This window comes from Dreissena polymorpha, chromosome 3 (assembly GCF_020536995.1).
Source record: "Dreissena polymorpha isolate Duluth1 chromosome 3, UMN_Dpol_1.0, whole genome shotgun sequence".
NCBI classification, from domain to species: Eukaryota; Metazoa; Mollusca; class Bivalvia; order Myida; family Dreissenidae; genus Dreissena; species Dreissena polymorpha.
In genome coordinates this window covers 151648178-151658822 of record NC_068357.1, presented here as the reverse complement: position 1 = coordinate 151658822, position 10645 = coordinate 151648178, and the positions used below count along the sequence as shown (strand labels likewise).

The 10645-nt window shown below is 31.9% G+C and overlaps 1 protein-coding gene across 1 annotated transcript; it reads left to right on the top strand.

The window, feature by feature from the left end:
- Positions 1 to 1455: 1455 nt before the first annotated feature.
- On the top strand, positions 1456 to 4519 carry LOC127872017 (uncharacterized). Its single transcript, XM_052415371.1, has 6 exons — positions 1456 to 1684; positions 2046 to 2198; positions 2684 to 2855; positions 3014 to 3122; positions 3402 to 3595; positions 3896 to 4519. The coding sequence occupies exons 1-6, from the start codon at positions 1471 to 1473 to the stop codon at positions 4131 to 4133; spliced, it is 1080 nt and encodes a 359-aa protein (XP_052271331.1). The 5' UTR covers positions 1456 to 1470; the 3' UTR covers positions 4134 to 4519.
- Positions 4520 to 10645: the final 6126 nt, after the last annotated feature.

Below are 10645 nucleotides of genomic sequence, written 5' to 3'. Positions count from 1 at the left end.
GACCAGACGCTCACGAGTGAGGACGTGTTGAACTGTTGTGCACATTAAAGAAGCCGGGAAACGTATCGCATCGTAAGTCACCCTTTATCATTTTTATACGCCCGTCTATGACAGATTTTCTTCAAATTTTAACACAATCTTAATATTGATAAACCCTGATCCCCTTTCGTTTTTGACGGAATTCTGAATTGTCGTTCCAGAGTTATGGGACTTTGTTCGTCAAAATTTCGTGATTTCATTGAATGTCCTACTGTAGCTCAAATATCCTTCGATGGATTTTTTTTTTTTTTTTTTAGTATCCCTGAAAAATTGAACAAGGTGACCTTTTTTCTATTCCGATTGTACACTACCACTTACCCATCTACATTTCTCTTTTATTATTGGTCAAAATATCTATAACAGGTTTACTTCAACTCCATATCCTCTAAAGAAATTCATACATATACTCAAAAAAAGATATGGTATGAATGTCAAGGAGACGGCGCTCCATGCTCATGTACTTATAAAATAAACCATGTATTCAAATACAAATAAACTGAAGTAAAAAAATGATTCAAAGGGTTATTTATTACCTTACTACTTCATTGGCGAACGACGGGCGTATCATGCGCTCATGGCGCAGCTCCTAAGTTCCTGTTTAGTCTACCAGTACGGTCCAGGAACACCAAAGCTAACCGGGATAAAACACAACAGTTAGAATTAGTTGGTGAACTGTACTTTGACAATAATGAAAATGACGGTTCTGATGATTGTGACTCTTGTTCTGATATTGATAATGATTGCAACGAAAATGTTAACTCTTTGAATGAAAGTAATTATTTAGATACAGAAGGCATAAAGCAACAATCTTTTAAAATAAATGGCTGTGGTTGTACCCGTCTGTACTCAAACAAACAATGCAGCTCAGTTGTAAACTGGGGTACTCTTATTTCGTACAGGCTTTCTTGTTTGGAAAAATCAAAACAGGAACTAGATTTGATTGTAAAATACCAAATTTTCAATCATACGCAGAGTGGACCAGTAACAGTTGGATTAAAAAGAAAAGCAGTGGATAGAAAACGGCAAAGGCAGAATTTTTACTTTGCTGGGCAAGTAGTTTGTCGCAATACATTTGCTTTTGCTCATGGTGTGTCTAAAAACACAATTATTTCGATTGGTAGCTCCATTGATGTAAACAGTCTTGAAGCCAGAGTACATGGAAATAACAAGAAACTGCCTAAACACACACTCAAGTTACAAGATGTCCAGATGGTAAAAACATTTCTTGAAAATTATAGTAGCCAAAATGGAATGCCACTACCTGGACGAACACCACAGGCCAATGAAAAGTGTATCCTCCTTCCATCAGACAAAAACAAAAGTGATATATATGAATTGTATTGTGGTGCACTTGACCGAACTGGCCAGAAACAAGTGGGGCCTTCCACTTTTATGAAAATATGGTTAGAACAGTGTCCATATTTGTTGGTGATGAAGCCTGCCACTGATCTGTGTTTAAAATGTCAAAAACATGTAGAAAACATTACAAAGTCTGGTAACATCACAGAAGAAGAGAAACAAATTAAATTAGAAAATTATCAAAAACATTTAGAGAAAGTAAAATGCCAGAGAAATCATTACAGGGAGCAATGTGAGAGGACAAAGCTTGAGTTTGATCAATTTTCAGATGCAAATAAAAAAAGAGGTATTTTACAAAAGTGATTAGTCAAGTTTATGCTAAAAAAGTGATTACAATTATGTTTTTGCTTGTATTTAAAATGTCATTTTGATAAACAAAAATGTTACTTATAGATTTCCAAGATGTTATATGAATAAATTAAAACAAAATTGTAAATACAATTATAAAGGCATGTTCACTTAGTGTTAATGGTATATTTTTTATATAATTAGCTAGGTTTGATATTAAACATATCTATCAATATATTTTAATACTTTTGACATGTTAGCAGTGGTTTAACAATACATTTTATTAACAAATGTAATTAACAATTGTGTGCAAAGCCAAAATAGTAATGATTTTTTTTAAAACTTCATACTCATAACAGGACAAAGATCAAAAGCCACAGATGCCACGGTCCACTACAGCTTCGACTACAGCCAACAGGTGTTCTATCCTCAACAGGCACAGGCAGTGGGTCCGATGTACTTTAAAACTCCTCGAAAATGTCAATGCTTTGGGGTGTGCTGTGAGTCTTCAGGTAAATAAAAATAATGCATGGTTAAATTTTCAGAAAATTGTTATGTATATAAAATGTAACTTGTTGTAAAAAATTGTTGTGATCTATAATATATAACAAATTTAAATTGTTATTTATATTTATTTAGATTTAAGATTATTAGCACATACAAATATATAACACATGAGACAAAGAATGTATCACAGATTTCAAAGAGTTATCTAGGTCTATTTAAAATGCTAATTTAAGAGCATCAAATAAAACGTTGTTGCTGTATGCATACTTTTAACAATATGGAAGTTCTATAACTAAAGTAGGTTCATATGAGCATGGATGCTAAGGACCTATGGATAAGCCATTAAGCTGAAAGCTTATTTACAATGGGGTCCAACAATGGGGTTTATATATTATTACTTATAATGTCCCAGTAAGACATGTATATGTGCTATTATTTATACATTGCCAATTTGGTGTGAAAAAAGCCACATTTGGGTTGATTTTTACAGGAACGCAGATATTTTATCTCGTTGATGAGGCCTTTCAGTCCGTTGGAAAAGGGGCCAATAGTGTGACCTCAATGCTGCACCACCACTTTAGCCATCTTGGTTATGGAGAGAGGAATGTGGTCCTTCATATGGACAACTGTTCGGGGCAAAACAAGAATAACGCGGTCATAGGGTAAATATTTTGATTTGTATTAGTTAAAAATAGATTTACTACAATTTGCTAAGAAGGTTATTTAATAAATATTTTCATGCTAAGAATTCATAAATGATTTAATTTTAGTTTTGAAAAGACAGAATAAACTGTTGCTTATTTTATATCTTTGTTTACAGGTACGGCATGTGGCGGGTTCTTACAGGCCTGCACGACTCTATTGAGTTCAGCACCATGGAGGCCGGTCATACCAAATTTAGCCCAGACTGGCACTTTGGATTGTGGAAGGTATTAAATTGATGTTTTAAGTTTGCAAGAATAAAGAATCAATTATCTTTAATTATCAATACACATTTCATTTATTATACGTTGGCATATTTATTATTATATCTGAAAATACTGCAGCACCATTATATGGAAAGTAGTGTTAAGAACACAGGAGGGAAGCCCATATTTTTTTTATTTAATAGCATATATAAAAAAAATTAAAAAAAATGGGCTTCCCTCCTGTGGTTAAGAAATGTTGTTGTAGGCAATACATTAAATTTTGCTTTCATATACTTAAAGGTGCATTGGAGTAACACCACTGTCAACACCTTGGAAGATGTTGTGGAGACAGTCAGGCTATCATCCCGCAATGGGCACAACATTCCCCACCTTGTACAAGATCCGGAGAATCCTGTCCAGTTTTACAACTGGACAGAATTCTTGAAACCAGTATTCAAGCCAATACCAAATCTGCTGTCATACCACCACTTCAGGTTTTCATTTATTGTTATTTTTCCACATATTTAAAACATTTCATGCGACAGGTATAAGTCAATACACTGTTTGTACACAATGATATCAGAAAAACGCTTAGATAAAAAAGTTCAGTACAGGCAGTCATGTGTTGTTCGATTGTTATTTTTATTTCAAAAGCAATTATATAACATGAAAAAGATAATAAAACATACATATTTTCTAAAAAATTATAAAATAATTTAACAGCATTATAGTTAGGTTCCAGTTTCTAAATTTATAACATGAAATCTAAGTTTGTGTATTTGTTTAAAATTCAGAATGACCTCTGACAAGCCAGGCATAGTGTATGTGAGGCGATATGCTTCGGATGCTGAGGAGGCTGTGAAGATCCTGAAGAAAGATTCTTTCGTTCTGAATGGAATGCCCCCCCAACTGGAGCCACTTGGCTTGTCTGCAGAACGCCAGTGGTACCTTCATGACGAAATCGCGCCACTCTGTAACTCATTATGTGCCAGTACCTGTCCACAGCCAGATGTACCGAAGCCGACGAAATAACAATGATTTTAAAATAGTTCCCCTGTTTTAGATTGTTCATGTTGTTTATGTATATAATGTATGGTAACCATGGAAACCTGACCATACCTCATTGTCAACTTCAACAACATTAGTATGTTTTTGTAAAACTCTTACAATGACTCAATACCAGGTGAAATGAAATGTAATGCAGTGTGACAAGTAATATAATTGAATTTAAAATTTAATAGTTGTGTATATAAACTGAAAACATTAATTTAATGTAAATATTTATGTTAAGTCTCTTAGCCTTGGCTCTATTTTTCATGCAGTATGTAATATAGTATAAATGTAACAGTAAGAAATTGTTGATTGCATTTGATAACTAAAGAGTGTAGTATTATTGCTATGTTTAATGTAGAATATGGTAATTATAACTGATATTCATATTGTATACTGTTGCCATGGTTACAACAAAATAATTATGTGTATGTCATGTATTAATTTAAAAGTCTTTAATTAATGAACAATGTCTCATGTAAAATATAATTGTTATTGGAACAGTTTAAAGAAGAATTTTCAATTTTAATACGTCATGGTTAGCATATTAAATCTTAGCAAGTGTATTCTATGTAATTCAATTTCGGTTAGAGTCTGTGATCAATAGAACAAATTAATAGATAGAACATGTATACAATTAATTGATTCGTGTATTAAGTAACAGTTCTTTGATATATGTATATTACTTTCTTGCATTTTAAGGTGTGAGGAAATGCTTTGAACTGATTTTGTAAAAAAAAATCAATTATTTTGAAATTTTTGCAAATGGTTGCTATGGTAACCGAAATTTGTTTCGTAATGGTCTTATAAATTTACATTAATTTAATATTATAAGTTTTTTCCTTGTAAAAGGACAGTGAGTGAGTGATTTTCCTCTGCAATTATAAATCTATTGAACCATAATGCAATTGACATGAAAATAAATGAACAGAATGACAAATTTCGTGTGTTGATGGGTATTTTTACGGTCATATTTTTAACATTAAAAAGAAGAATATGGCAAAATCTATATTTTTTCTGTGTTAACTATACATTGAGGCTTCTAAAAATGTTAATAACTCAATTTCGCCCATATACCCCATTTTGACCAAAAATCTCAGAACGAGCCACATATAGGCATCTAACAGTTTATAGGTGTCTATCGCAACGGTTGTTTATTTTTGGTGTTTTCACTTCATATGCACTTATATTTGTTAATGCAGCATCAACATATTAAAACAATATCCCGGAAAGACAAACCGTTCTTTCGTTTGACAACTGATCATGCATGTATGATGTGAACCTAAATTAAGTTTTAGTGCAGATTCGTTCATACGACACAAAGACACAATTTTGTTTTACGGATCATTTCGGCTAAGAGGACTGGGTGTGTCATGTAAAATTTCGAATATAAAATATATTTTTATAAACAACTGGTAGCAAGACGAGTTGCAGATAATTGGTCAGTAACCACATTTTAACTAACTCTTTTGACCTGTTAATTCTTTTCAGCTCAATTCAACAGTGAAAAATGCCCATAATATCACTTTAAATTAATACTATTAAAAATCATCGACATTATTTGAAATAGATAAAATAAGTATAATATCGATTGAACTCGTATATTTTTTATACAAGTTAATGTGAATTAAATTTAAATACATGCAGGTTTACAATAAGGTAATTACCATATTATTTGTGAAAAAGGAATTAAGAGCTTATATTTATTTTTGCATTTGATTTAAACGTTTACATCGGTGCACGTCATTTCGTTATTTGTGTATCAGGCATCTCGTATACGTAAATACTTCAAATATCTAATATATGTCGTTCTAAACACGACCGAAATTTTACGTTTGTTTTTGCACATATTATAATTTGACACAAGAATGACAATTATTATTACAATAATTGTCACTGTGTTTTAAGTATAATTATTTTTATTTGTCTTGAAATGTTTAGATTGACCCAAGAACAAAAACACTGAGCTTTATCCATCTAATGAAGTTTCTATTATATCGTGTCGTTTATTTAAAGAATGAAAAACTTAAAACTCATTATGATATCTAAATGATTTTAAACGCCAATCGAACGCATTTCCAGGTTTTCTATAAAGGATCACCGAAACACATTGTATATCCAATCATAACTATTCCCCTGAAGTCTTATGAATACGGAGTTAATCCTTCCTCATTCCATACAAAGTAATAGTGGCCAGGCATAGCAATTCTGAAACGTATCGCGCGATTTACCTACTTAATTGCCAAACTTGTGAGTCTGGTATTTCAAGAAATTGAAACCAATTTATTAAATGTAAAAATTAACATTGAAAATAATATCGGCGTTTTTCAAGGCAGTAAATTTTAATGATCCACTTTATTTTCATCCCTTGCATTTAATTTATTTAAACTCATTGTACGATATGGTTTAATGTGATATGCAATTAGAGCAAGTTGAGGAAAAGTTGACTAGTTTGGCGTTAAAAATGATTCAAGCAGTTGCAGGCACTTTAATCCTTCATATTAAGTATTTTCCCAATACTTCTTTTCTTAGAAATTGTTGTATTGTCCTGCAATAATTTAACAGAACATCATGACAAAGAAGATAAAGGTGCAATTTCTATAACGTTATAATCTTTATAAACCAAATCATATTAGACATAGTTTAAGAACCTTAACTGTTTTACTTTTTTTAAGATTGCTATAATAATTATTAATATTTATAATGTCTTATACGACAATACTAGAAATTAAACCTTATCCATGAGCATTCAGATAAACAAATAACCAGATAGCACCACCCAATTGACAGTATCTGAAATGATATTTAGCTATTCTGCATTCTGAAGTAGCCAAAGTTACTATTGAGCATTGAGATATGTTAAATGCAAAACACTCCAGCCATGCCAGTAATATTAAAATTAGATGCAAGACACGGAAGGGTCCTTCAATAATGGCAACTAAGACGTAACCTACAGGATTAATAAGGCGACTGGTTTATATATCCTAGCCCCTTCAGGATATTATTGATTGCATTACACGTACAGTGCACCTTTGAAAATGATTTCAAACACACTAACAAGATAAACTAATGTCTTTTAGTATTGAAGAAATGACAAGTTATACAAAATATAGTCCATTATTCTAAGGCACCTTATTAAATCAGCAATGAAATAATATTTAAAATTAATATTTTTATGAGTCTAAATATTCTTACTGATCATTTACCGCAATATGCATAGCTCCTATTAACACTATGATGTAAACAACTTGAGACAAAGGTATAAATTGAGAAATAATGAAATTTGAACATTAGACCTGTGTATTGATAAGAAATGTATTAATTATTAAGAATTGTTTTGACGAATGCGAGCGCACGTTATTGCTGAAACAAATGAAAAAAATTAACATATCCATAAATTATATTCTCCGAACCGAACATACATTCCTGTATATACCAGAATTCCCTTATTAAAAATCAAATCATACTTTGAAAAGTAGACACAGTGATGAATCTTTGAACATAAAATGAAGAAATGTAGAAATCTTTACCTATCGGGGTTTTTGTATTCAGGGCGAAACAAAATAGTCAACATCCAGGGAATAAGTCCGTTCGTGTCACGTTTATTAATTAAAAAAAGATGTTGTAGAGCCGAAGGTTTTCATTTTTAAAATGAACGCGTTCTTTTCTTTTTGATGCGTCCGCGATTTAAAAGGAGATAAAAGGCACCGCTGACGAAATACGTGAATAATTCTGCGATAGTATTTGCAAATAGTAAGCTTTTAACAATGATGCGAGAATGTAAGGCATTGAGCAATCTTCTAATAAGTGACGATTGTATCAATCAAATGTTGGTAAAGAAACCTTTACTACTGAAGCATCGTTTTTTTTTATACATATTTACCTTGATAGAGACAAAATCTAAAGTAATATATACCAATTTAATTCGTTAGTAATCGGTTTTTCTACCGATCGATATATCTATTCAATTTTCATAGTTTGCTTACTTGAACAATTATTGTACGTGTATTTTATGTGTTATAGTATTACTTATTAATTTCAACAATCCCATTATTTTGAGAGAACTCTTCTCAGCTCATAAAAATATAAATATGAAATCAACTTATTCATAACATATAGAAGAATATATTAAAGTGCTTTTAAAAATGCAGGTTTGCATTGCATCAACGTAGCCAGCGTGAATGGCACAAATCTTCTTGGCTGTTCTCGTCATATCTAAACACATCCAAAAAAATAAACACGTTACTTTATCAAATTATTGTAGTACATTATAGAAAAATTTGAAAAAGTTGTAAAGTTGTATTATGTTAATATACAAAGTGCCTACATTTACATATTTGTCTTAACTATGTGCATAGATGGTCATATTTTGCCGTGCAATTAAATAACGGAACATACAAAACTAATATAATTCCAATAAATGTAATGTTGAACTTAGTACGGAACAAAAGGATCCATATAGTGGAGTTTAATTAAACAGAACATCGTGGCTTCGTTGTGTTCACCTAACTACAGCATAGCAATCAAAGTACTGACAGTACTGGTGTGACGATGCTTTTGAAAAGGATGGATATAAAAGCATCAATTTAAGTTTATCTACATCACCACAATTGTGTATGTGGATAAGAAAATTTTGGGTACGAAAAACAATTTGGGTACGAAAATTTTGGGTACGAAACAATTATGCAAACAACAAAATTTGGGTACGAACAAAATATTTGGGTACGAAACAAAATTGTGTACGAAAAAAATGTGGGTACGAAAAAACATTGGGTACGAAAACAAATTAGGTTCGAAAAAAATTGGGTACGAAAAATTGTTCGGGGGTACGGGGAAAAAGTGCCCGTGGGGAACCTGACTCATTCAGCAAAACTTGGAGGCGGGTTACATTCTCGATCAAATCTAAAATAACTACATTTGGGAATTTCCCTGCGTCACAGCGTTTGAGGTGCCTCCTGGCAGCTTCGTGTCTGGTTCCTGTCCAAAACCTCTCGATAAATTTGAAAGAGGACGGGAACCAAGTCGCCTTTACCTTTATCAATGATAATCGGCGAGGTATGCCGATTGAGAAAATTTAGCTGACTCAATCGGACTAGCTCGGTCTTTTACATAGGTCGTCATTGTGAAGAATTTTTTCATGGAATGATAATTTAGACGAGCTGCTTCGCTGAAACAGCATCGTCAATAAAACGACAACAAGGATACTTTGAATTGCAAATTGATATTAATTTATTGATGATTTTGATGAGGTAAAACACGTTTTAACAATTGACCATAAAAAAGGTTCATATATAATGCTCGTATTAACACAAGTAATAAATTACTAGAACTAAAATTAGTATTGTTGAAAAGTTTAAAATATAATGTTTTCAAGAATTCATTGATTAACGGTTACATTCTCTGAACAGTTTTCATACATGCATGTGTTTGTTTTTCGTTCAAAAAAGAACACTCTAAGTTTTAAGTAAACACACCGCTGTTGGGGTTCTTTAAGTTTGATTTTAACAAACAAATTTCGTAGAATATTCCAATTGTGAAAACAATAATAATCGATGAACACTCATTAATATAACATATATTTGATCCGGTACACGTCGATTTCAATTTTGATTCTTTTATGATTCGAAACGATTTATAAAAATGCGCTTTAAACGAATAATATGTAACGTATCCTACACGATAAATGAATTATAGCACTTTCGAAAATAGTGTTTACATCACCAGAATTGTAATACATTATTGCCGTATCCTACACAAGACATAGAGACACAAACAAAAAGATGTAAAGCCTGAGGGAATGACGTTATAAATACGTTATTCTGCAAATACCACATTGTTACCATGCTGGTGAATGCTTTTAACATTTACACACACTATAATTGCAAAAACGAAATCTACACACAATCATTTTAATACGCTGCTAACGATTGATTCTCGTGTAACATCGGCACCATATACGGAGACAAAACAAGTTCGCCAATATTTTCCGTCTTTATTGAACAGTTATCTTTCTTTGTGCGTGAACACTGTTGATCCGGTATTTTTGTTACCAAAAATATCCCCGACGTTATTTATGTAATGTGTGCTGATGATACTGCGAATTTCGCAGATTCAAAACAAACAGTTCAGGAACAAATTAATTTAATTGAAATTTTCTGTCAAAACAAATGAATGAAAATGAATCTAAAATAGAGATAATTGTATTACTTAATGATAGAGTACTAAAAGGCAACGAACGTTGGAATTTTCTGTGCAAAGAAGTCAAATCAACACCAGTGTAAAAGTATATGGCACTAATTGTTTAGCCTTATATTATTATGGAAATTGGCACTTAACAAGTTAGCTTCCCAAGCTCAAAAGGCTAGATTCTTAATAAATAACTTTCAAAAGCCACATTGGTACTTTAAGCATTCCAAAATGTTTAAAATCGTTGATTCCATGATCAAACATATTTTTTGTTAAGGATATAAAATAGTCGATCCGTATCTGTTCTG